The sequence below is a fragment of the Ranitomeya variabilis genome, chromosome 4 (genome assembly GCF_051348905.1).
Source record: "Ranitomeya variabilis isolate aRanVar5 chromosome 4, aRanVar5.hap1, whole genome shotgun sequence".
NCBI classification, from domain to species: Eukaryota; Metazoa; Chordata; class Amphibia; order Anura; family Dendrobatidae; genus Ranitomeya; species Ranitomeya variabilis.
The window spans coordinates 482024129-482051192 of record NC_135235.1 but is presented as its reverse complement, the minus strand read 5'-3'; the positions used below and the strand labels follow the sequence as shown (position 1 = coordinate 482051192).

The following is a 27064-nucleotide window of genomic DNA, read 5'->3' as shown; positions in this document are numbered from 1 at the left end:
GCTCAGCTCAGAGGAGCACGTGATTCCTGCAGGTCTCCTCCTCACACAACCTTACACCGGGTGTACTACTACACAGAAACCAGCCTATGGCGCGCAGCCTGACTGATCACGTGGTCACTACAGCCTAAACGCCTTCAGCCAACAATAATCCAGGCTATCGTGTCGTCTACCAACGTATCACGTGACGCGAAGTCTGCGCATGACGACACACCAGAAAGAAAGATGGCTGCGGGTGACCTGTCATCCTTATGTAGGGGAAGCTACTAGGACCAATCGCGGTGCAGCGTGTACCTGACCGAACCAGGAAGTGGGCGGAGCAGATGTCAGAATGGTTCGAGCAGGCAAAAGCAGTGGCTTATGATGTGATGGTCGGGCTGGTGTGTCTCGTGTATGTGGGGCTGCTGGCGGCTGTTCTGCCCGGTCATAATGCCAGACACAGCCCGATCACACAGGAAGACATGGCGGAGTACAGGTGAGTCCTGTCTGCAGCCTGAAGTGCTGGGCGCCAGCGGTCACCTGCTTCTCAGGAGGCGGGAATGGCCACTGTGAGGGACGGCTCCGCAGGCTGCTCCGTGCTGGCGTGTGCTGACAGCGGTACAGAGGAGATTATAGGGTTAGCAGTAGTAATGCCTCTTTCTATAAGACCTTTACACTCGGGGATCAGCGACTTCTCACCGTGTGCTCCTTACAGCTGGAAATCTGTGCAATGACTGCCTGGATTCTAGCCCTGGTTTCCTCCGTGTGACTCCTCGGATCTGCCTGGATTCTAGCCCGGGGCGCCTCCGTGTGACTCCTCGGTTCTGCCTGGATTCTAGCCCGGGGAGCCTCTGTGTGACTCCTCGGTTCTGCCTGGATTCTAGCCCGGGGAGCCTCTGTGTGACTCCTCGGTTCTGCCTGGATTCTAGCCCGGGGAGCCTCCGTGTGACTCCTCGGTTCTGCCTGGATTCAAGCCCTGGGTGCCTCCGTGTGACTCCTCGGTTCTGCCTGGATTCTAGCCCGGGGAGCCTCCGTGTGACTCCTCGGTTCTGCCTGGATTCTAGCCCGGGGCGCCTCCGTGTGACTCCTCGGTTCTGCCTGGATTCTAGCCCGGGGAGCCTCCGTGTGACTCCTCGGTTCTGCCTGGATTCAAGCCCTGGGTGCCTCCGTGTGACTCCTCGGATCTGCCTGGATTCTAGCCCGGGGCGCCTCCGTGTGACTCCTCGGTTCTGCCTGGATTCTAGCCCTGGGCTCCTCTGTGTGACTCCTCGGTTCTGCCTGGATTCTAGCCCGGGGCTCCTCTGTGTGACTCCTCGGTTCTGCCTGGATTCTAGCCCGGGGAGCCTCCGTGTGACTCCTCGGTTCTGCCTGGATTCAAGCCCTGGGTGCCTCCGTGTGACTCCTCGGTTCTGCCTGGATTCTAGCCCTGGGCGCCTCCGTGTGACTCCTCGGTTCTGCCTGGATTCTAGCCCGGGGCGCCTCCGTGTGACTCCTCGGTTCTGCCTGGATTCTAGCCCGGGGCTCCTCTGTGTGACTCCTCGGTTCTGCCTGGATTCTAGCCCGGGGAGCCTCTGTGTGACTCCTCGGTTCTGCCTGGATTCTAGCCCGGGGAGCCTCTGTGTGACTCCTCGGTTCTGCCTGGATTCTAGCCCGGGGAGCCTCTGTGTGACTCCTCGGTTCTGCCTGGATTCTAGCCCGGGGCTCCTCCGTGTGACTCCTCGGTTCTGCCTGGATTCTAGCCCGGGGCGCCTCCGTGTGACTCCTCGGTTCTGCCTGGATTCTAGCCCGGGGCTCCTCCTTGTGATTCCTCGGTTCTGCCTGGATTCTAGCCCGGGGCGCCTCCGTGTGACTCCTCGGTTCTGCCTGGATTCTAGCCCGGGGAGCCTCTGTGTGACTCCTCGGTTCTGCCTGGATTCTAGCCCGGGGCTCCTCCTTGTGATTCCTCGGTTCTGCCTGGATTCTAGCCCTGGTTTCCTCCGTGTGACTCCTCGGTTCTGCCTGGATTCTAGCCCGGGGCGCCTCCGTGTGACTCCTTGGTTCTGCCTGGATTCTAGCCCGGGGCGCCTCTGTGTGACTCCTCGGTTCTGCCTGGATTCTAGCCCTGGGCGCCTCCGTGTGACTCCTCGGTTCTGCCTGGATTCTAGCCCGGGGCGCCTCCGTGTGACTCCTTGGTTCTGCCTGGATTCTAGCCCGGGGCGCCTCTGTGTGACTCCTCGGTTCTGCCTGGATTCTAGCCCTGGGCGCCTCCGTGTGACTCCTCGGTTCTGCCTGGATTCTAGCCCGGGGCGCCTCCGTGTGACTCCTCGGTTCTGCCTGGATTCTAGCCTGGGGCGCCTCTGTGTGACTCCTCGGTTCTGCCTGGATTCTAGCCTGGGGCGCCTCTGTGTGACTCCTCGGTTCTGCCTGGATTCTAGCCTGGGGCGCCTCTGTGTGACTCCTCGGTTCTGCCTGGATTCTAGCCCGGGGCGCCTCCGTGTGACTCCTCGGTTCTGCCTGGATTCTAGCCCCGGGCTCCTCCGTGTGACACATTCGCTTTTAAGCTATGTGCACACGTTGCTGATTTTGCTGCAGATCCGCAGTGGATGTGACGCTGCAGATCCGCAGCAGTTTTCCATGTGTTGTACAGTACCATGTAAACCTATGGAAAACAAAATCCGCAATGCACATGCTGCGGAGAAAAACGCGCGGAAACGCAGCGGTGTTTTTTCTACAGCATGTCAATTCTTTGTGCGGATTCTGCAGCGGTTTATACCTGCTCCATTATAGGAATCCGCACAAAAGCCACGGGTAATCCGCAGTGCGGTTTACCTGCGGATTTTGCAAAAACGGTGTGGAAAAATCCGCAAACCAATCTGCAACGTGTGCACATAGCCTCAGTGTCTCTAAAATACTATTTGCCAAAAGTTGCATCTGATAACATTGGGTTTTCCTTTTGTGTATAAGATTGCACGAGCCGCTAATTGTATGTGTGTATGTATATGTATAAATAATGTAATGACGAGCTGCATCCAGTGCCCATTTACAGCAGACCTTTCTATCTAGGGATAGGGTGAAGGCCATGTTTTACCATGCCTACAACAACTACCTGGACAATGCATTCCCATATGATGAGCTGAGACCACTGACGTGTGATGGACAGGACACCTGGGGGAGGTGAAATTTTTTTATTTTTTTTAATGATTTTCTAGTATCAGATCAATGTATATAGTGGTAAATATGTATTGCACTTTTGACTCAATTATCATCAGGAATAGTCATTTTGGCTGATCTATGTAAGTATAGAGGAGAGCGACACACACTTCGCTGCTGCGGGCGATATGTGTATTATTTCTGCTAGTATAGTATAAGATGTCGTTGTTCCATACTCTTCATCATACACGAGGGCTGAATAATGTCATATAGGTCTTCGAGTAAATTGTAGACTCACTGTTTTTCTGTTTTTATTTCAGTTTTTCTTTGACTTTAATTGATGCCCTGGACACATTGTTGGTGGGTATCTACATGTGGAGCTGCTATTACTTATAAACATATATTATGGCACATACAGATGTAATACATATTGACATTCCCATTGCAACACGATGTGTTCTGCTCACAGAGAATCCTCTACATTGGATACAATGACATCCACTCATCGCTGAGTGTAGGAACTAGCGCTGTACAGGTTTCAGCCTCTAGATGGCAGAATACACTTTCAACTCGGCCATTTTTGACCATATGTTCTATGGGAAAAGGGGAGTTGCAGCCAGAAACATCTCCCCTGGGATATAAAAAATTGAAATGTAACATATCTGATCCTTTGTCAGCCAGGAGGCTTCCAGGAATGTGTCACTTATAAGGCTGTGTGTTGTAGTTTTATCAGCAGGAGATTATCACTGCCAGGACTACAGCTCACACACAGCCTAGTCCAGCTAATCTGTAACCCTGCCCTACCACTGAGTAGCCAGTCAGTGGTGTGGGCGAGGTTACAGTATATACAGGTTAACTCTGCTACATCTACATCAGAATACCGGTTTTGTCTATGAAAACTACGCCAAGCAACCCAGTAAGTGACACATCCCTTGAATCAGGCTTTCTTGCCCTATGTTATGCTGCTATGAAATTATATAGCAAAAACCTGCTGATAGATTCCCTTTTAAGACTGGAATGTCAGATTACCCCTCCCCCCTCATCCCACAATTGCATACATAAGCATGCAAGTCTTAGAAAATATATAGTTTTCAATGGATTTATATTTCAATCTGTTCCTGCATTCCTGAGTGATTAGTGGAATAATCCATATGCAAATGAAGTTTTAACAGATCTTGGTGGGATAAATCACTTCACAAGCCTCTGCTTCCCCAGGTTGTTTCCTCTCTCAGCACCAGCCTCTTTAGCTTGATAGCTCGCTGTCTATGTGATGGCAGGTACAGGGAATTGAACCATGAGGTAGCAATCAGGCTAATGAGGCTGGGATGGGAAGGCAGAGGCTTAGGAACTGTTCTGTCATTTTCAGAGCACTTAACAAATTTAAAATTTAACAAAATTAGAATATCATCAAAAAATATAGTTCTTACCGATAACGGTATTTCTCTGAGCCCACGACGGCACCACGGAGAGAGGGGATCCGCCCACCAAGGACAGGAAACCTACAGATAAAAAGGCGGTATCTCTCCTGCATCAGTTTGTTTACTAGAGAACGATGGGAGACTATGAACAGAGACTTGTTTTAACATTACTTAACGACTTAACTTGAGATACCGCGTGACTATTTACACTATCAGCATAAGGCACTATAATAACGTGCACACCCAAGAAGTGAAGGGAGGGAATGTACGGGTGCCGTCATGGGCTCAGAGAAATACCGTTATCGGTAAGAACTATATCTTTCTCTGACGCCCACGACGGCACCACGGAGAGAATTGCAGAGATTTGTACATTAGGGAGGGACCGCCGCTTCCAGAACCCTTTTACCGAAGGTAATGTCTGAAGAGATGATGAGGTCCAATCTATAGTGCCTATTGAAGGTGGACGGTGAAGACCAGGAAGCAGCTTTACAGATCTGCTCAATTGTAGCTCCGGCCTTCTCCGCCGTAGAGGTTGCCACCGCTCTCGTTGAGTGCGCCTTGATATTTCCCGGGACGGGTACGCCACTCGCTGAGTATGACAGGCTGATGGCTTCTGTAATCCATCTTGCCAGGGTGCTCTTAGATGCTTTCTTCCCCTTCTGGGGACCCTGGAAACATACAAAGAGAGAGGAATCCTCCCTACTCTCCCTAGTGGCTTCTATATAATGCATCAGGCATCTCCTCACATTTAATGTATGTAATGCCTCCTCTTCTTTGTTTTTGGGATTAGGACAGAAGGCGGGCAGGGATATTTCTTGTGTCCTATGAAAACGGGATGCCACTTTTGGGAGATATGCCGGGTCAGTTTTTAGGATGACCCTATCATCCAGGATTTGCGTGAAAGGGGGGTTGGCGGATAAGACCTGTATATCACTGACCCTACGTGCGGAAGTGAGCGCGACGAGCAAGGAAGTCTTAAGGGATAAAATTTTAATTGAGGCATCCGCTAAGGGTTCAAAGGGAGGTTTAGATAATGCCCTGAGAACTAAATTTAAATCCCACTGAGGGGTAGATTTCACGGGTAGAGGCCTTAATCTACCGGCTGCTCTGATGAATCTAGATATCCATCGATTTCCTGCTAAATCATAGTTGAATAAAGCCGCTACGTGGACCTTGTGCTTGTGGCCAGACCCAACTCTAATCCATTCTGCAGAAATTCAAGAATGGCTTTCAGGGGGACGCCCTCCCCCATTTTGGCACCTGAAGATGAAAGGAATTTTTTCCATACTTTCCCGTATTGTCTGGTTGTGACGGGTTTTCTACTTTGTAGCAGTGTAGATACCAGCCCTGGTGAAAACCCCCTGCTTTCTAGTAACTCCCTTTCAAATGCCAAGCTGTCAAGTGCAAACTTGCCACCTGTGGATGATGAACTGGGCCCTGGGAGAGAAGGTTCGGGAGATCCGGCAATACCCATGGATCGGAGATGGACATTCTCATCATCCAAGAAAACCAAGGCCTCTTCGGCCAGAACGGAGCTATCAGGATTATGTGAGCCCCGTCCTCCCGAATTTTCCTCAGCACCGCTGGAATCAGAGCAATAGGGGGAAAAGCATATGCTAGTGGATGGTTCCAGGATATCAGGAACGTATCTAGGGAAACAGGGTTCCCCAACGGCGTTATTGAGCAAAAGGATTTCACTTTTTTGTTTAGATGGTTTGCGAAGAGGTCTATGTTTGGTGTGCCCCATTTTAATGAGATCTGAGTGAATACTGACTGATTCAGCTCCCATTCCCCTTGTTTTAAGTGAGTGCGACTTAGGTAATCTGCCCTGTAGTTGTCCACCCCCTTTATATGCAGGCCTGCTATAGTAAAAAGACACAAAGATAGGCCCTCACTATCGCTAACTTTCACGAAGATCACTTACCACCTTATGGACCCATAAATACCGGTTGGGAACGATCCATGTTTGTTGTCGATTTATCCCTTGAGCCGGACGTCACGCTGGACCCTTTGCTACGCAGTGATCCAGAACGCCCTTTCCCGGTAGAGTCCTGGTGGCCTTTCTGGGTTTGTCGCTTCTGCTGCTGCTGTGGCGGCGGCTGTGGAGATGCCCTGGGTAGGGGGGATACTTGCTCCACATCGCTCAATGGTGCGCACTGGCTGGTCTCCATTTGGAAGCGTTCTTTCCCCCCAGGTGCTTGCTAAAAATAGCGGTGGAAGGCGCCATTTTTTTTTCTCTTGCGCATGCGCAGTCAAACTCCGCTCCCGAAATCCCGCGCAGTTCGCATAGTGCGCGAAATCCCGCGCCTGCGCAGTCCTCCAGAGACTGTGCGCACAGGGCGGGGATCGCAGTGCTCGTGCGCGCGCCCTGAAATCTCAGTGTATCCCGCGGGTGCGCAGACGGGGGCAATAATATGGCGCCGCCGCATGCTGACTCGTCGGAACTCCCGGGAGCTGCAGCCTGCAGACTGACGCCAGGGAGCAAGACATCGGCTCCTATCCATAGAGGGACCCCCCTGGACATGGCTGCTGCTGGTGAGTCTTACCTAGAGAGGCGGCCGTCCTGCCACCTCTCCCCGCGCACCCTAAAAGGCCCACTAGCCCCTAGCGGTGGCGCTTCGGGTCACCACATCTAGCCGAGGCAGGGGGGCCCCCGCTGCCTGGATCGGCTGATTGGCCCCGGAATTCCCACGAAGAATCTTTTTTCCTCTGACGGAGGTGAATCTGTAGGTCTCCCATCAAGGACAGGAAACCAACTGATGCAGGAGAGGGGTACCACCTTTTTATCTGTAGGTTTCCTGTCCTTGGTGGGCGGATCCCCTCTCTCCGTGGTGCCGTCGTGGGCGTCAGAGAAAAGTTAATTTATTTCAGTTCTTCAATACAAAAAGTGAAACTCATATATTATATATAGTGATTTATTTTAAGTGTTTATTTCTGTTAATGTTGATGATTATGGCTTACATCCAATGAAAACCCAAAAGTCATTATCTCAGTAAATTAGAATACTTTATAACACCAGGTTGAAAAATGATTTTAACATCCGAAATGTTGGCCTACTGAAATGTATGTTCAGTAAATGCACTCAATACTTAGTTGTGGCTCATTTTGCATCAATTACTGCATCAATGCGGTGTGGCATGGAGGCGATCAGCCTGTGGCACTGCTGAGGTGTTATGGAAGCCCAGGTTGCTTTGATAGCAGCATTCAGCTCATCTGCATTGTTGGGTCTGGTGTCTCTCGTGTTCCTCTTGACAATACCCCATAGAGTCTCCATGGGGTTAAGGTCAGGTGAGTTTGCTGGCCAATCAAGCACAGTGATACTGTTTGTGAACCAGGTATTGGTACTTTTGTCAGTGTGGACAGGTGCCGAGTCCTGCTGGAGAATTAAATTTCCATCTCCAAAAAGCTTTGTCGGCAGAAGGAATCATGAAGTGCTCTAAAATTTCCTGGTAGATGGCTGCGCTGACTTTGGTCTTGATAAAACACGGTGGACCTACACCAGCAGATGATATGGCTCCTCATACCATCACTGATTGTGGATACTTCATATTAGACCTTGGAAATCAAGGTCCCAGAGTCTGGAGGAAGAGCGGAGAGACATAATCCAAGCTGCTTGAGGTCTAGTGTAAATTTCCACAATCAGTGATGGTTTGGGGAGCCATGTCATCTGCTGGTGTAGGTCCACTGTGTTTTATCAAGACCAAAGTCAGTGCAGCCGTCTACCAGGACATTTTAGAGCACTTCATGCTTCCCTCTGCCGACAAGATTTTTGGAGATGGATATTTCTCCAACAGGACTTGGCACCTGTCCACTCTGCCAAAAGTACCAATACCTGGTTTAAAAACAACAGTATCACTGTGCTTGATTGGCCAGCAAACTCACCTGACCTTAACCCCATAGAGAATCTATGGGGTATTGTCAAGAGGAAGATGAAAGGCACCAGACCCAACAATGCAGATGAGCTGAAGGCTGCTATCAAAGCAACCTGGGCTTCCGTAACACCTCAGCAGTGACACAGGCTGATGGCCTCCATGCCGCGCTGTATTGATGCAGTAATTGATGCCAAAGGAGCCCTGACCAAGTATTGAGTGCATTTACTGAACATGCATTTCAGTAGGCCAATATTTGGGATTTTAAAATCATTTTTCAAGCTGGTGTTATAAAGCATTCTAATTTACTGAGATAATGACTTTGGGGTTTTCATTGGCTGTAAGCCATAATCTACAACATTAACAGAAATAAACACTTGCAGTATATCACTCTGTTTGTAATGACTCTATATAGTATATGAGATGCACTTTTTGTATTGAAGAACTAAAATTAACTTTTTGATGATATTCTAATTTTGTGAGATGCTCCTGTAATTTGCACATGAATGAAAATGTAAATTTCACTGGAAGCAGCAACAGATAGAAGACATAAAGGTGTCAGACAGTAGATTTACATTTCAGTTACCTGCATGCCCTTATGTATGAATAGCAAGTGATTTTACTGGCAGATTCCTTTTGAGCAATCCTTTATCAGATAGTATATTGCTTGTTTTTATAATCTGCTGCAATGTCTGCATGTAGGTAAAATGTCTCAGTCCAGGGTCCTTCTTGTGTAGCTCACTAAGGAATACCTACACTGTATACAGTGGCAGTAAACTCCAAATACAGAATTTCTTATTTCCAAATAACATGAATTACATAATAATTCCATAAAATTAAACAAAGTACCTCAACTTCAGTTCCCTAACCCAAACCCCAACATCCTGGAGAGGACCATTTTCATTTTCAGAGCAGTTTTAGAATAACGGAGTATAAAAATTCATAGAAGGAGGGAAGAAGGAAAAAAGAGGACTAACAAGGGATTATATCGTCAATATTTTACCTGTAATTAGATTTGTGGACAGCCCGGGAGCATCCAACCAAGGACTCTATATCTTTTCAAATTTGGAAATAGTTATGTTATTGAAAGACTCCTTTCCAACCAAATTATTTTTATCCTTCATTGTAGTTCTCCCATAGATGGAGGTTGTGTGTCTAACCAATGAAATGCAAGAAGTTTATGTGCTTGAAATGAGGTACGAGAGATGCCTGTGAATAGGGGCAAGTCAGGATCCACTCCATCTTCAAATAATCCCAGTATACATATAAAGAGATCTGTTATTAATTTCACTCCATACATTTCTATAAAGCAGATGACCTCATTCCAGAATGGGCCAGTCTGTACATTTCCTCATCATATGCATCAAATGTGCCTCATCAATCCCATACCTATGGCACTTTGCATCATGGCGATATCCTATCTTGTGTAAAAAGCTAGGAGTTCTGTATACTCTGTGAATTAAAAGTAACCTGTCACCAGAAATAACACTATTAACCTGTAGATATGGGGTTAATCTGCAGGCTAACAGCGTTATGCTGCCCGAGACCTGCACGCAGCGGGGAGAAAATAAACGTAATTCTTCCCTCCAGCATCCGGTTTTCAGTCATGGAGGTGGGGTGGCGCCGGTTGTCACTGCTCTGATAATAAAGAGCGGCTGCTGTAACGGCCCCTGGCAATGACTGACACAGGCTGTACATTGGGGCTCAGCTGTCAGTCCGGGTCGGGGGCAGTTACAGCAGCCGTTCTGTGTACTCAGAGCAGTGACTGAGCCGTCCGCACCCCATGACTGAATGCTGGCGGGGAGAATAAAGATCATTTTCTCCCAGCTGCATGCAGGTGCCGGACAGCATCATAACGCTGTTAGCCTGCAGATTAACCCCATATCTGCTGGCTAATAGTATTATTTCTGGTGAAAGGTTCCCTTTTAAATATAGTTGAGAGCCTTTGGGCCTCACAGGGAGATAATTTGGGCACAGTTTCTATAATCTCGCCATTGCTCCATTGATATAGGGCTTAAGGTACCTTCACATTAAGCGACGCTGCAGCGATAGCGACAACGATGCCGATCGCTGCAGCATCGCTGTTTGATCGCTGGAGAGCTGTCACACAGACCGCTCTCCAGCGACCAACGATGCCGAGGTCCCTGGGTAACCAGGGTAAACATCGGGTTGCAAAGCGCAGGGCCGCGCTTAGTAACCCGATGTTTACCCTGGTTACCAGCGTAAAATGTAAAAAAAACAAACAGCACATACTTACAGTCGCGTCCCCCGGCGTCCGCTTCCTGCACTGACTGAGCGCCGGCCCTAACAGCAGAGCTGTGACGTCACCGCTGTGTTGTGCTTTCACTTTCACTTTACGGCGCTCAGTCAGTGTGGGAAGCTGACGCCGGGGGACGCGAAGGTGAGTATGTAGTGTTTGTTTTTTTTACATTTTACACTGGTAACCAGGGTAAACATCGGGTTACTAAGCGCGGCCCTGCGCTTAGTAACCCGATGTTTACCCTGGTTACCAGTGTAAAACATCGCTGGTATCGTTGCTTTTGGTGTCAAACACGACGATACACGCCGGTCTGACGACCAAATAAAGTTCTGAACTTTGTTCAACAACCAGTGATATCACAGCAGGATCCTGATCGCTGCTGCGTGTCAAACTAAACGATATCGCTAGCCAGGACGCTGCAACGTCACGGATCGCTAGCGATATCGTTTAGTGTGAAGGTACCTTAACATCCGCCTCCATTTAGCTGTAACCCTCGGGGTGATAATCCAGTTGGGATGACAATAGGCACTTATAGATGGTAGAAAGTAAACCCTTTGTATGACCTGTAGAAGCAACAGTATCTATTGGGGGATAATGTGTGCCAAGATCCATCAGCTCCAACTGAGCTGGGAGATCAGGTCGGATTAGTAGGTATTGGTAAAAAGTTCTACGCAATATATTGGATTCCTCGTAGAGCTATTCAAAACTTTTAAGGACAGAGTTTGTAAATGTTCTATCAATCAGATCCCTTTTTGCTCCCAATCAGAAAAACCCTTTAACTTTGATACTTCACCCAAATTGGTATTACGCCGTAGTGGCAGAAAACTGTATGGTGACTCTTGGGTCAGTAATGCTTCTCGCCCTGTCAGTGTAATGTGCATTGTTGCTGCACACGCTGCTGCCTTTTCAGTTGTTATTATTATGAGCAATATTTGTCAATCTGTCACAAATTCTCATCTTGCAGATCGGTGTATGAGTATGTCTTTTTCTGGTTTGGACATTACAGATTATTGGGAACAGCTCGGAGTTCCAGAGAGTAGTGAATGTCCTACAGGACACTGTGGATTTTGATATCGACGTCAACGCTTCAGTGTTTGAGACCAACATCCGAGGTTCAACTTTTATTTTATTTCAATTATTTTATCCAAATTATCATCTTTTTAATCCAGTATGTGTGTATGTATCGAGCCCTGCCCACTCCACATAGCAGGCATAGGCCACATCCAGCTCCTTCGTGTCTAGAATGGAGTTGCTCCTGTGAGGCATGACGTCAATGGAAAGGGAGGAGCCTCATGGATAGAGATGTCAGGGGGAAAATGAGAGAAGTGAGGTGCTGCTGCAGTATGAGGCTGTGTATAGAGAAGAGTGAGGCGCTGCAGGTGGAGGCTGTGTATAAGGCCACAATCACACTATCAGTATTTGGTCAGTATTTTACCTCCGTATTTATAAGCCAAAACCACGAGTGGGAGTAAAATACAGAAGTGGTGACGTGTTTCCAATATACTTTTCCTCTGATTGTTTTACTCCAAGTTTTAGCTTACAAATACTGAGGTAAAAATACTGACCAAATAACGTGTGAACGAGGTCTACTACAGGAGGAGATGACAGACGGGTATATACTGTGTACAGGAGGAGATGACAGACGGGTATATGCTGTGTACAGGAGGAGATGATAGACGGGTATATACTGTGTACAGGAGGAGATGACAGACGGGTATATGCTGTGTACAGGAGGAGATGACAGACGGGTATATGCTGTGTACAGGAGGAGATGACAGACGGGTATATACTGTGTACAGGAGGAGATGACAGACGGGTATATGCTGTGTACAGGAGGAGATGACAGACGGGTATATACTGTGTACAGGAGGAGATGACAGACGGGTATATGCTGTGTACAGGAGGAGATGACAGACGGGTATATACTGTGTACAGGAGGAGATGACAGACGGGTATATACTGTGTACAGGAGGAGATGACAGACGGGTATATACTGAGGGGAAAATGAGAGAAGTGAGGTGCTATAACTATCCACAGTTAGTTACTATGCTCGGGCAACGCCGGGCTCTTCAGCTAGTCCATTATAAATCTGAGAGGAGTATCTAGCAGAGATGTCGCCACTGGGTGGCCATTGATCTATTGCCTAAAGGTACCTTCACACGAAACGACTTTGTAACGATATCGCTAGCGATCCGTGACGTTGCAGCGTCCTCGCTAGCGATATCGTTTAGTTTGACACGCAGCAGCGATCAGGATCCTGCTGTGATGTAGCTGAATAAAGTCCAGAACTTTATTTGGTCGTCCGATCGACGTGTATCGTTGTGTTTGAAAGCAAAAGCAACGATACCAGCGATGTTTTACACTGGTAACCAGGGTAAACATCGGGTTACCAAGCGCAGGGCCGCGCTTAGTAACCCGATGTTTACCCTGGTTACCAGCGTAAAAGTAAAAAAAACAAACAGTACATACTCACCTGCGCGTCCCCCAGCGTCTGCTTCCTGACATTTACTGAGCGCCGGCCCTAAAGTGAAAGTGAAAGCACAGCGGTGACGTCACCGCTGTGCTGTTAGGGCCGGAGCTCAGTCAGTGTCAGGAAGCAGACGCTGGGGGACGCGCAGGTGAGTATGTACTGTTTGTTTTTTTTACTTTTACGCTGGTAACCAGGGTAAACATCGGGTTACTAAGCGCGGCCCTGCACTTAGCAACCCGATGTTTACCCTGGTTACCCGGGGACTTCGGCATCGTTGGTCGCTGGAGAGCGGTCTGTGTGACAGCTCCCCAGCGATCAAACAGCGACGCTGCAGCGATCGGCATCGTTGTCGCTATCGCTGCAGCGTCGCTTCGTGTGAAGGTACCTTTAGGTTATCTTTTATGCTTCACTTTGCTACACAGATGAATATAATTGTGAAATATCACAGCATGTCATGTCACTTTTTGTGGCCGATATTTCATGCTATAATTTAGATTACTTCCATTTCAGTGGTAGGGGGGCTTCTGTCTGCTCATCTCCTGTCGAAGAAAGCTGGCCTTGAGCTGGAACCTGGTTGGCCATGTTCTGGCCCTTTACTGCGAATGGCAGAAGATGCTGCCAGGAAACTTCTTCCAGGTAAAGCGATCATGAAAATAATTAACAGTTTTTGGTAAAAGGATTATTTCGTCGGAACAACCCTGTTATAGAGGGGGTGTCTCCTCTTCAGGAACACCCTCTGAGCCAGAGGCCGGAGCTGCTAACAAATGTGAGCTCTAGCAGACCCAAAATTATATGTCAAAGGGATACTGCCCCTTCAAAATGCGTATAAAACCATCTATACAGTGATATAGCCCCTATAAAAATCATACTAGCTCTGTAATGAGGAGGCTATGGTGGGTTATTGTGCCCCCAGTATTTGCATTTTGGGACCCTCTTGTATTTCTGATCGACAGTACTCACTTGCCCAGAGCAAGCACTACCTGAACTCATCGGGTGTGCACGCGCACAGTCACATTGATTGAACCTGGCAATGCACACACAATGTAGGCAGCTCTGCTCTTCAGCTCCTGTCTGCGACCACCGCTCACTACATTTCTGGGTGTATCGGTGTAGAGAGGCGACTGCAGAGAGGACCCAGGGAAGAGGACGTCCCCGCCCGCAATGTGTGCATGTGCAGGGTCCCTGCCCGCAATGTGTGCATGTGCAGGGTTCCCGCCCGCACATGCAATTTGTTTCTCCAGAGAGGAAGAGGACTAGAACTCCTTTAAAATAGTTGGTTGATCGATTTGATTGGCCACAATGTAAAACTATTTTTTCTCTGCCAGGTGAGACCGCTCTCTACATTTAGGATTCACTTTATTCCATATATTGTACAGAAATTCCCTATTTATTAAAGGCAATACGTTTCTTCAGCTTACTGACATGCGCTAGGTTAAAATAATAAAGCAAGCTGTTTCTTATCTGCTGCTCCAGTGATGCCTCTCCTACATCTCTCCAGTCTTTGTTTACAGGCTGCAGTCGTGATGTCATAACTGCAGTGCAAAGCACCACTGCAGCCAATCGATGAGCTCAGCGGCTGACCTGAAATAGATGTCACAAAAAAAAAACCCCTTTTAATTGCTTTCTTTTCAAACAAGTGCTTATAATAGGTGCGCATATCTGCCGCCTCTCTTTCTAGCCGGGCATACTTTTCGTGGAGAATAGGAAATGACCACCTAATCCTTATATATCTATCAGAATTTCATTAATGGTAGTTCTTAGCTACACTCATCCCTTTCCAATATACATATATTATGAAATGTCGTTAGATCACATTTTTTTTTCCCTTGCAGCTTTTGATACACAGACTGGAATGCCATATGGGACAGTCAACCTCCTGAGAGGCGTTAACCCTACAGAGACTCCAGTGACGTGCACAGCCGGTGTTGGAACTTATATAATCGAGTTTGCAACACTGAGTCGCTTAACAGGAGATCTAGAATTTGAAAAGGTAGCAAGACAGGCCCTCTATGGATTGTGGGAGAGTCGCTCTGAGATTGGATTGGTAAGGAGAAAGTGTTATTTTATTACCTAAATTATTACCGCTGGTTACCTAAAGTCCTACAATGCCTGCACATGAGGAAAGCGACATAGCGAATCAGAAAAATTCACTACAGAGTATTAAAAATGAGTATTATATTTGATAGTTAATTTGTCCAACTACGTTTGAGCCCCTGAAATGATGAGGCTTTGTAAAAATATTCTGTCACTGTCCAAACATTTTTGGACCTAACTGTATATGTCTGGTCTAGCTTATTGGTGGTCTTCTGTAAAGGTTTTGCTGTATTGACTAGCGGCTGATCACATATAACAGTTGCCTTAGCTATAGAGCTGGGAAAAGCGTTTTGGAATTTTTAATCAAATCTTTAGGGAAGTGGTTTTTAGCTTTTTTTTTTATTTTTTTTGTGTGTTTCTCTTTTAGGTAGGAAATCACATAGATGTAATGACGTCTAAATGGGTGGCCCAAGATGCGGGGATCGGAGCAGGTGTTGACTCTTATTTTGAATATCTTGTGAAAGGAGCCATTCTACTACAGGATGAGCAGATGATGGCTATGTTTCTAGGTAAGCAGCAGGGACGCATCCTGATCCTTTTTGTTTCTAACATAATTCTATCTTTCTTTTTTTTTTAAATTATACATTTTAATGTAACCTACGGCCATACACGGGCCAGTTATAAGAAATGTAGTGTAGAAGCTATATGCAAATACGTCTGGAAGTGCACAAGAGGGTGTGTCCATGCACTTGGTCAGCGTCTTTCATTCCACTGAGGTATCGTCCCAGTGCTCTTTCAGCCTAATTTGCACATTACATATAGCCTAGATTTCTCATGACTGACACAAGAGATCTCTATAAACTAAAAGGTATCATTTGTAACAGGGAACAAGCCCCTATACAGACATATAGTAATACCTTGACTTATGAGTTTAATTCCATCTGCGACCGAGCTTTTAATTCTATTTGCTCATATATCAAATTAAATTTCCTCATTAAAATTAATTGAAATGCTATTCATCTGTTCCAGCCCCCCAAAAACCAAAGCACTTTTTTTTTGGTTGGGTGTTTTTAAATAAGACAATTAACTTTATTAATAACAAATACATTAATGTACAGTATGACAAATATTACATGGTAATAAACTAGTGTACTGTAAAAAAAAAAAAAATAAATAACTTCACTTAATCCTTTTTTGTTCTCTGAAAAAATAACCATTATCCTATGTACAGCCCCATGTCAAAGGCATGCAGTGCTAAGAACAGGGTCCACCCCGGAAAATGGCAATGTTGGTAATGCCAAAAACCTGGGTGCAACAAAAGAGGGTAAAGTGCCGATTCACAAGAAAAGGGCAAAAGAACTGGCAGGGCAGTTCCCTTTTTTAGGACTCATGGTCGAACAACGAAGCAACGGCAACAACACAGTTTCTTGTATGGCAGGATAACCACGTGGTGAGTGGCGTACGCTTGCTCGCTCGTAACTCGGGTCTCGGCTCGCATCATAAAACAAATAATCGACCGCTCGTAACTGGGAAAGTTTGTAAGCGCTTGTTAGACAAGGTATTACTGTACCATGATTTGCATATGATGATAACAAAATCAGGCAACATAATATATAACAGTGGGGGGAAAACAGAAAGAGCGACAGGCACTGAATAGTGCACTATAACCCCCCACCAAAAGAAAAAACCAACTCCATGCAAATCATTGGAACAAGGAGAGACATAGGAGCATAAGGGTGTTTAAATGGTAGAAAAATGCTTTATTAAATAACATACAAATTACAAGCTAAGTAGCCAAAATACAAAAAAGCACCGAAACATACAGAAATGTGCATTTATAAGGATGATTTAAAAGGAAAGTGGGTAACCCCCGGTGTGCGCTCCCAAAGAAACCATCATGCATGGCTCCATAAGGTAAGGCCAGCTGCTGCACAGACCTATATCGCTATAGTAGCGATAGACAAATAGTATAATAGATCATGAAGAAAATGAACGATTAAAAGGGCAGCGCTTACCAGCAGGAGGTACCAGGAAGAGCACACCGGTTGGGATCCACAAACGCGACCCCCGACGCGCGTTTCGCCCGCACAGAGACGGCTTTATCAAGGGAAGGTACTCATAAGTGTATCTGAGGTCCTTAAATAGCACGAGATAATGGTACACATGACCAGGCACCTGATCTGACTACGCCACTGGCCGCGGGTGTAAACGGCGCATGCGTGCGCAGAATGCCGGCCCGACGTCACAGAAGGCGTCATGCTGGGCTGGACGCCGCTGGGACGGTGGGCAAGGCAGAATGCGCGACGCAGGCGCACTACCGCTTACCAGACAGGCGGCAGATCAGAGTTGCAGATTTCAACGGGCGCATGCGCGCATCGTCACTCACGCCAGACGTCACGGCCGGCGTCATGCATCGCGGGAGCGCCCGAGGTATGAACCCAGTGCGCACGCGCCAGGCACATAAGACGCCGCTGGGGCGCCGGCAAGATGAAGCGTGCAGCGCATGCGCACCACCACAACAAGGATGCCCTGTAGTCAAGTCTATCTGCCGGCAGCTCACCACAGAAATGAGATGGAAAAAATACAGGAAAAGAAGTGTTTAACCGCTGCAATGTACATAATTATTATAAAATGTAGTAGTATATACAAACAATCACTCTATACAGGACATAAATTACAGAGGTTAAAATGATCCATAGCAGATTGGTGTATATCAGCCGTATATTCACGTCGGCAGTAAATCCAACTCGGGCAGAATAGTATTATGCTGAAAAAAGGGACCTCAGTACTTCAAATGACATGATGTGACTGAAAAACATATAAAAAAAAAAAAGAACATATTTAAAAGAATAAAATCATGCCTAAAGGACCCCGAATGGGTATCCACATCCATGGGGGGGATGTTACAACATAGAGGGCAGGAGGTGAGGGAGGATAAAAAGACCACACAACCCAAAACCTTAACTAAACGAGGATTAGTTTTGTTTTTAATCAATAATGATGGGGTTTATACATAAGGTGGAACAAAAATATACAGATCGCCTAACCGGTGCTATACAGCACTATATTGAACATTACTATAACAGGGTTTTTTTTAGAGAAAAGGGGAAAAGCTTAAATACTCGTTAAGTCCCTTTGGTACCATAGTGTCAACGCGAACAATCCAGCCGGCTTCACGCTGGGCAAGAACCTTTTTATAATTGCCGCCACGTGCCCCTAGATGTATGCTTTCGATGCCTCTGACCTGAAGTGTCCTAGCGTCACATCCATGAAACATCTTGAAGTGACGCGGGATTGTTTTCAGGTCAGAGGCATCCTCTATAGTTTTGGCGGCACATATGTCCCTGACGTGCTCACGGACACGTATACGCAACTCCCTAGATGTCAGCCCAATATAGATTAGGGAGCACCCACATGTGGCATAGTATACAACATTAGATGTGCCACATGTGATGCGCTGTCTGATGGAGAATTCTTTTGTACCATCAGAGGATTTAAACGTAGTGGCCCGTGTAATATTGGTACATGCTAGGCAATGGCCGCATTGATAAGAGCCAAGTAGTGGACCCCTAGTGCTAAAGGGGTTGGTAATAGATGGTACATAGTGGCTGCGGACGAGAAGGCTACTCAAATTGGGGGATCTTTTGGCCGTCATCAATGGGAATTCCCCCACGGCATAGGCCAAAGCGGGTTCAGTCATCAAGACTGGCCAGTGCTTTTTCAGTATCTCCCTCATATTAGACCATTCATGGTTATATGTCGTGATGAACCTTACTTTCTCTCCGTCCATCTTCCTCTTCCGATCATTACTACCAGAATGTAAGAGGTCCCTGCGAGGTGTCCTTCTTGCTCTGTCAAAGCCCCGCCTGATACTTCTACGGCTATATCCACGATCTCTAAAACGTCCCTCAAGGTCAACCGCCTGTGCAAAAAATTTTTCATCAGTTGAGCAGATCCGCCTCACCCTTAGGAACTGTCCGACCGGGACGGCCCCAATGGTGGTGGGATTGTGAGCGGAGTCAGCATGCAATAAAGCATTAACAGCTGTAGATTTCCTGAAAACGTCAGTCTGGACCCGACGGGTACTGTCGACCTCCAGCCTGACGTCCAGGAAGTCAATATGTTTCAAGTCACAATTGTATGTGAGCTTGATGTTAAGCTGATTATCATTAAGTTGGCCCATAAAGACCCCGAGTTGCTGCGCCGTCCCCTCCCACAAAAAGAGGACATCGTCTATATATCTTAGCCAGCACAGCACATGGTCCGCGCCCCGCACCCCCCCGTCGCCAAAAATTTGTCTCTCCCATGAGCCGAGGAAAAGATTGGCATACGAGGGGGCACAGGCCGCGCCCATGGCTGTGCCGCGTCTTTGCAGAAAAAACTTGTCCTTAAATGTAAAAAAGTTGTGGGTGAGGACGAAGCGCAGCAACTCGAGGACTAACTCACACATGGGACCGTCCAGGTCGGAGGCCCCCAAGAAGAGGCGGACTGCAGCAAGACCATCCTCATGGTCAATGCATGTATATAATGTTTGCACATCAGCGGTGACCAGAAGGACTCCAGTGTCCACAAGGACACCGTCAACCCGTGTAAGGACGTCCGTCGTGTCTCTAACGTATGATGGTAAAACTTCAACCAAAGGTTTTAGATAGAAATCGATAAATTTGCATATTGGCTCACATAGGCCATCTATGCCTGACACGATCGGACGCCCCGGTGGGCTGACGGGGTCCTTGTGGATCTTTGGAAGCAAGTAGAAGGTTGGTATCTTTGGGGACCTAACTGTCAGACCTTCTAGGGCCTTCTTGTCTATAATCCCTCTCTCAAAAGCAGCACCGAGGATGGCCTGTAGCTGAGACGAGAAGGAGGGTAGCGGGCTATGGGTTAATTTAATGTAGGTGGTCTCATCCCGTAACTGGCGGAACGCCTCTTTTTCATATTTAACACATGGCCAGATCACGATGTTCCCCCCCTTGTCTGCTGGTTTAATAACAATGTCTTTCATAGACTGCAGTTCTTTGATGGCTATTCTTTGTCTCGACGTGAGATTATCAAATTTGCGCCTAGAGGATAACTGTTTAAAGTCTTTCACTACCATCTGAGTGAAAATGTCCACAGCAGGACATAAAGACAGGGGGGGGAACCTCGTCGATCTGGGCATGCAAATAGGTGGAACCATACTTTGAGGATTACTTACTTGTTCCTCCAGAAGATCCTCTAAGTCCTGCAAAGCCCCCCTTTCCGTCTCAGTCAGAAGCTCCTGGGTTTGATGACTCTTATGATGCAGCTTTTTAAGTATAAGTTTTCGGGAAAACAAATGAAGGTCCTTTAGAGCTAGAAAATAATCAAAAGAGTTAGTAGGAGAAAAATTTAACCCCTTGCTCAGGACCTCAATCTGGGTATCAGAAAATGACCGCGTAGATAGATTTAGTACCTGGAGGCCACCGTTGTTATTCGTCCCTGGTTGTTTGCCTGCTCCAGCAATTGTTTTAGAAGCCTGTCGTGTGATAATTTTCTTAGTATGCACACTAGGTCCGGGTTGTTCCCCCCTAGCTTGAGTATATGATGAGTTCTCCTCGTAGGGGCATTGGATTTAGTTGATCTAGAACGTGATCTAGAGCTTGAAAAGTTCCTAAACCGGGGGCGAGATCGATCCCCCGAACTCCGCCATCTGTAAACGTTGGAAGTTTGTTTATCTTGTACATCACGTTTAAATTTCTTTGCTTTTAGGCCTTGGATCTCATTGACCCATTTCTGTGATTCTATATCCACATCGTCGTTCAATTTTTTGATGGCTTCTCCTGTCATGTCTTTTTTAAGCTTTGTTTGGACAGTGTCGATCTCAGCCTCAATCTCACTTAATTTAGATAAATCCAAACCCTTAAGTAATGTCATAAATCCAAAAGAACAGGTATTTGAAAGTTCCTCCCAACTATTTTTAAAATCCTCGTCTAGAGTAGGAAATGAGGGGAAAACCTGGATTCTCAATCCACGGGGGATAAGCCCCCCCTCCAGGTATTTCTCTAGGTAGGCGTGATTCCACCATACCCTTGTTCTCTTTTTTAAGAGATCTTTAAAATGTCCAATGGTCTCCCGTAGATCACTACCTGGTCCCTCTAAGCCCCCATTAAGACCATCCTTAAATGTATCGTTTATTTGGGCACGCCATGTAGAGTCTCGTGCCCTAAAGTCCATAGTGGGCCTGTAAATAGCTGTGAAAAACACAGAAACAATAATGATAACAAAATCAGGCAACATAATATATAACAGTGGGGGGAAAACAGAAAGAGCGACAGGCACTGAATAGTGCACTATAACCCCCCACCAAAAGAAAAAACCAACTCCATGCAAATCATTGGAACAAGGAGAGACATAGGAGCATAAGGGTGTTTAAATGGTAGAAAAATGCTTTATTAAATAACATACAAATTACAAGCTAAGTAGCCAAAATACAAAAAAGCACCGAAACATACAGAAATGTGCATTTATAAGGATGATTTAAAAGGAAAGTGGGTAACCCCCGGTGTGCGCTCCCAAAGAAACCATCATGCATGGCTCCATAAGGTAAGGCCAGCTGCTGCACAGACCTATATCGCTATAGTAGCGATAGACAAATAGTATAATAGATCATGAAGAAAATGAACGATTAAAAGGGCAGCGCTTACCAGCAGGAGGTACCAGGAAGAGCACACCGGTTGGGATCCACAAACGCGACCCCCGACGCGCGTTTCGCCCGCACAGAGACGGCTTTATCAAGGGAAGGTACTCATAAGTGTATCTGAGGTCCTTAAATAGCACGAGATAATGGTACACATGACCAGGCACCTGATCTGACTACGCCACTGGCCGCGGGTGTAAACGGCGCATGCGTGCGCAGAATGCCGGCCCGACGTCACAGAAGGCGTCATGCTGGGCTGGACGCCGCTGGGACGGTGGGCAAGGCAGAATGCGCGACGCAGGCGCACTACCGCTTACCAGACAGGCGGCAGATCAGAGTTGCAGATTTCAACGGGCGCATGCGTACTTATGAGTACCTTCCCTTGATAAAGCCGTCTCTGTGCGGGCGAAACGCGCGTCGGGGGTCGCGTTTGTGGATCCCAACCGGTGTGCTCTTCCTGGTACCTCCTGCTGGTAAGCGCTGCCCTTTTAATCGTTCATTTTCTTCATGATCTATTATACTATTTGTCTATCGCTACTATAGCGATATAGGTCTGTGCAGCAGCTGGCCTTACCTTATGGAGCCATGCATGATGGTTTCTTTGGGAGCGCACACCGGGGGTTACCCACTTTCCTTTTAAATCATCCTTATAAATGCACATTTCTGTATGTTTCGGTGCTTTTTTGTATTTTGGCTACTTAGCTTGTAATTTGTATGTTATTTAATAAAGCATTTTTCTACCATTTAAACACCCTTATGCTCCTATGTCTCTCCTTGTTCCCATGATTTGCATATGTAAAAACATGCAGGCCGGTTCCCTTTAATTGGTCACCTGACTATTCACATAAAAAGTTCAGTCCTTGTTGTTTGTTTTTTTCTCACCTCCAAAATGAACACGCACACCCACATGAGTTTATCTGAATTGGGAAAGGTGAGTAATCTCGTAATCAATCATGTCCTTTCTTTAGATTACAACAAAGCGATCCAGAACTATACCAAGTATGACGACTGGTATGTCTGGGTGCAAATGTATAAAGGCACCGTCTCTATGCCAATATTTCAGTCTTTGGAAGCCTTCTGGCCTGGATTACAGGTATGATATCTGCTTTTCTGTAGCCTTAACGCTCTTCATTGAGATCATTAAAAGGTAGCGTTGTACCTTCTTTATAGCCATATAGCTGGGTCAGCACTGTCAAATAAGTACATCTGTATTTAAGGATACTAATGATCTTTGTTCCTTAGAGCTTGATAGGAGATATTGGAAATGCCATGAGAACGTTCCTCAATTATTACACAGTCTGGAAACAGTTTGGCGGATTACCAGAGTTCTACAATATTCCACAAGGATTTACTGTGGACAAACGAGAGGGCTACCCACTCCGGCCTGGTAGGTTCACATAATCGGCAAAAGGAGGTCACTAAAACCCAATGTTTGAATTCTTACGTGAGTTCATTAAATTGATCTGTGCTTGTGTTCTGTTCCAGAGCTGATCGAGAGCGCTATGTATTTGTACAAAGCCACCAAGGACCCAACACTGCTGGAACTGGGAAGGGATGCGATAGAATCCATAGAGAAAATAAGTAGAGTGGATTGCGGATTTGCCACTGTACGTCCTTCCAGAAACCTAACTTTCTGCATATTGGTTATTGATGGACAGGGGCTGTCAAACATGGCTGCATTCTTCCAAAAAAGAGTGCCACACATCCTTAGGTCTTGTGTGGTATTGCAAATCAACTTCATTTACATCAAAGGGGCAAAGGCAGCCATGTTTTCCTAGTCCTATACCATCATACTAAAAGGGTCGTCCACTATTTATTTTTTTTGTATATTTTACAAATGGGCTCCAGTAGTTTGAAAATTATAAAGAAAAATAAAACATAGTCACGTTCCTGACACCTCAGATACTCCTGCCCCTGTATCTTGCTTCCTCTACGAGCGTAGCCAGCAAGTGACCGCCGCAGCCATTTGCTAGAGGAGGACCCTTGGAGACCTGCAAGGAACATGTCTGGCAGTATGGAAAAGCAGCGAGTCTATGATTTTTCTTTTATAGGTCCATTTTTAAAATAAAAGGAGGCGCAGTTACCTTAATTATATTATTTTCACCAGGTCTCCGTTCCTCTTTGATGGTTAGATTATTAAAATTGGCAAATTCTAAATATGGATAAATGATGCTAAAAAAGGAATCAGAATTACATTATTTATTTAGGGGAGGTGGCTGTTTTTATGCACTGTGTACAGGTTTAAAAAAAAAATCTGTCTTTTGTCAAAACATTTTTCGTTTTTTGTGTCACCATTTTTTTTTTTTCTATTGATGGAGGTGTATGAGGGCTTCTTTTTACGCAATTCTAGGTGGCGTTTTTATTTTTTTTTCTTACAGGGTCTGCTATCAGGGTTAATTATGCATTTTGATCAATCAGACTGTTATGGATGCAGAAGTTCCAGTATTACTAGTGTTTTTTTTTTTATTATTATTATTATTATTTATTTTCGGATTTGGAAAAAATATGTATTTTTCGGGTTGTTGTTGTTAAAGAAAAATGTGAACTTTTTTCCTTCAGGTTCCCCTAGGGGACTTGAACTTTTTGATTGCTTGTAATGTATAATGCAAAGCTTTAGTATTGCAGTACATTGTGAAATTACCTATCTTCTATGAAACCCAACCACAGGTGTTTTAGCCTCTATGAAAAATACACTTTTCATTTATTATTTTGTCCCTTTGTTCTGCTGAAAAACCCTTTAATCCAGTATGCTAATTAGTGTGCCTCCTTGCTGAACATCTGCTTGTTATGTGTAGTTAGTGATTGCAGCAGAGAGGAGAGAGGGCTGAGTGAGCTCTTGCGCTCCTGTGCTGAGCTCTTGCGCTCCTGTGCTGAGCTCTTGCGCTCCTGTGCTGAGCTCTTGCGCTCCTGTGCTGAGCTCTTGCGCTCCTGTGCTGAGCTCTTGCGCTCCTGTGCTGAGCTCTTGCGCTCCTGTGCTGAGCTCTTGCGCTCCTGTGCTGAGCTCTTGCGCTCCTGTGCTGAGCTCTTGCGCTCCTGTGCTGAGCTCTTGCGCTCCTGTGCTGAGCTCTTGCGCTCCTGTGCTGAGCTCTTGCGCTCCTGTGCTGAGCTCTTGCGCTCCTGTGCTGAGCTCTTGCGCTCCTGTGCTGAGCTCTTGCGCTCCTGTGCTGAGTTTCTATTCAAACAGTGCTGGTTATGGGCAATCCAGAGCTGTCGATCAACATAGAGGGAGGAGGCATGCAAAATCTCGAGGTGGAATAATGCATTGAGCCGCGTGGCCACATCAAGGGTGCAAGAGGAACGTTAATTAGCATATTGGATTTCAGCAGAACAGAGGGATTAATAAACTAAAGCTGCTTTCTATAAGGTCTAAGTCCCCTATATGGCAATATAGTTAAAGGGAACCTGTCACCACGTTTTTGGAAGATGGGATAAAAATAGCGTTAAATAGGGGCAGAGGTGGGCGTTACATTAGTGTGTGTGTTATGCGTTTATTACCCACCTAAGTTGCCGAAATAACTTTGCAAAGTCTCCGTTTTCGCCTGTCAATCAGGCTGGTCAGGTCGCATGGGCGTTGTCTTCCCCCAGATTTGGCGTAGTTTTCCGTTGGTGGCGTAGTGGTGTGCGCATGCCCAAAGTCCGGAATCCTCTTCCAGGGGATTTAAAATAGCGCGGTGTTCGTTATTGCATTGGTGATCGGTGGGCGCGGCCATCTTCCTTTGGCCGCGCGTGCGCAGAAGCGGCGCTCTGCTGGCCGCGGCTTCAGGAAAATGGCCGCCGCGATATCCATCTGCGCACGCGCGGCATCCCGCGGCCATTTTCCTGAAGCCGCGGCCAGCAGAGCGCCGCTTCTGTGCACGCGCGGCCAAAGGAAGATGGCCGCGCCCACCGATCACCAATGCAATAACGAACACCGCGCTATTTTAAATCCCCTGGAAGAGGATTCCGGACTTTGGGCATGCGCACACCACTACGCCACCAACGGAAAACTACGCCAAATCTGGGTGAAGACACCACGCCCATGTGACCTGACCAGCCTGATTGACAGGCGAAAACGGAGACTTTGCAAAGTTATTTCGGCAACTTAGGTGGGTAATAAACGCATAACACACACACTAATGTAACGCCCACCTCTGCCCCTATTTAACGCTATTTTTATCCCATCTTCCAAAAACGTGGTGACAGGTTCCCTTTAATATAAAATGTGTTTGGGGGCTACCAGACTCCGTATAGTCATTACTGCTAAATAATACACGAACCGTCATATGGGAAAATTCTTGTCATTGCAAATACCCATGCAATCTCTTGTGAAGTATTGTAAGAATCTATACTCTGTTCATGATTGCAATACTTTTTCCCCCCCACTAGATCAAAGATGTTCGGGATCATAAACTGGACAATCGAATGGAGTCTTTCTTTTTAGCAGAGACCATGAAATATCTGTACCTGCTGTTTGATCCGGACAACTTCATCCACAGTGATGGGTCTGAGTTCGACTTAGTAGTGACTCCCTATGGGGAATGTGTGGTGGGTGCTGGTGGGTATGTGTTTAATACAGAAGCCCATCCAATTGACCCAGCAGCACTTCATTGCTGCAAACAGGACAATACTGAAAAGTGGGAGGTAGAAGATCTAGTCAAGGAATTCTTCTCTGTAAAGCCAAAGACTGAGACATTCAGAAAAGAAAAAGTTGACTATCTGAACCAACGGGATCCATTTGTTATTAGAAAACAGAACAGAACTAACAGCAAGCGCACCTCTCTTCTTCATTGCCCAAGCCAAGCCTTTAGCTCCAAACTGTCAATTTTGGGACAAGTTTTTCTAGAATAATTCAATGAACTGGATATCTTAACTTTTTTGTTTTCTAACTATAACTATTGTTTAAATTAAACAAAGATTTATGCACAACAATTGGGAAGATTTACTGGAACTATCTTGTTCCCAGGCTATTTCTAAATAGAAGTTTGTCACAGTGACCCATGCTGGGTGATAAATTTTGGTGCATCCTTAGATACTTTTATCCATCATTACATTACTTATCAGTTGTGTTTCTTCTCGTGAAAATTTGTGCAAAATTTAGTTGCAATTGCATCTTAAACTACATACCCTTTCCACAAAGTCACTCTTTCACTCTAACTTATGCTCCTCATTATTATTATTTATTATTATAGCGCCATTTATTCCATGGCGCTTTACATGTGAGGAGGGGTATACATAATAAAAAACAAGTACAATAATCTTAATCAATACAAG

General features: G+C 46.3%; 1 protein-coding gene across 1 annotated transcript; it reads left to right on the top strand.

Moving 5' to 3' along the window:
• On the top strand, positions 1 to 26722 carry EDEM2 (ER degradation enhancing alpha-mannosidase like protein 2). The gene is made up of 11 exons (XM_077251872.1): positions 1 to 472; positions 3019 to 3129; positions 3426 to 3465; positions 11659 to 11764; positions 13633 to 13758; positions 14955 to 15166; positions 15584 to 15725; positions 22783 to 22907; positions 23057 to 23201; positions 23300 to 23421; positions 26180 to 26722. Exons 1-11 carry the CDS (start codon positions 321 to 323, stop codon positions 26639 to 26641), a joined length of 1743 nt encoding a protein of 580 aa, XP_077107987.1. The 5' UTR covers positions 1 to 320; the 3' UTR covers positions 26642 to 26722.
• Positions 26723 to 27064: the final 342 nt, after the last annotated feature.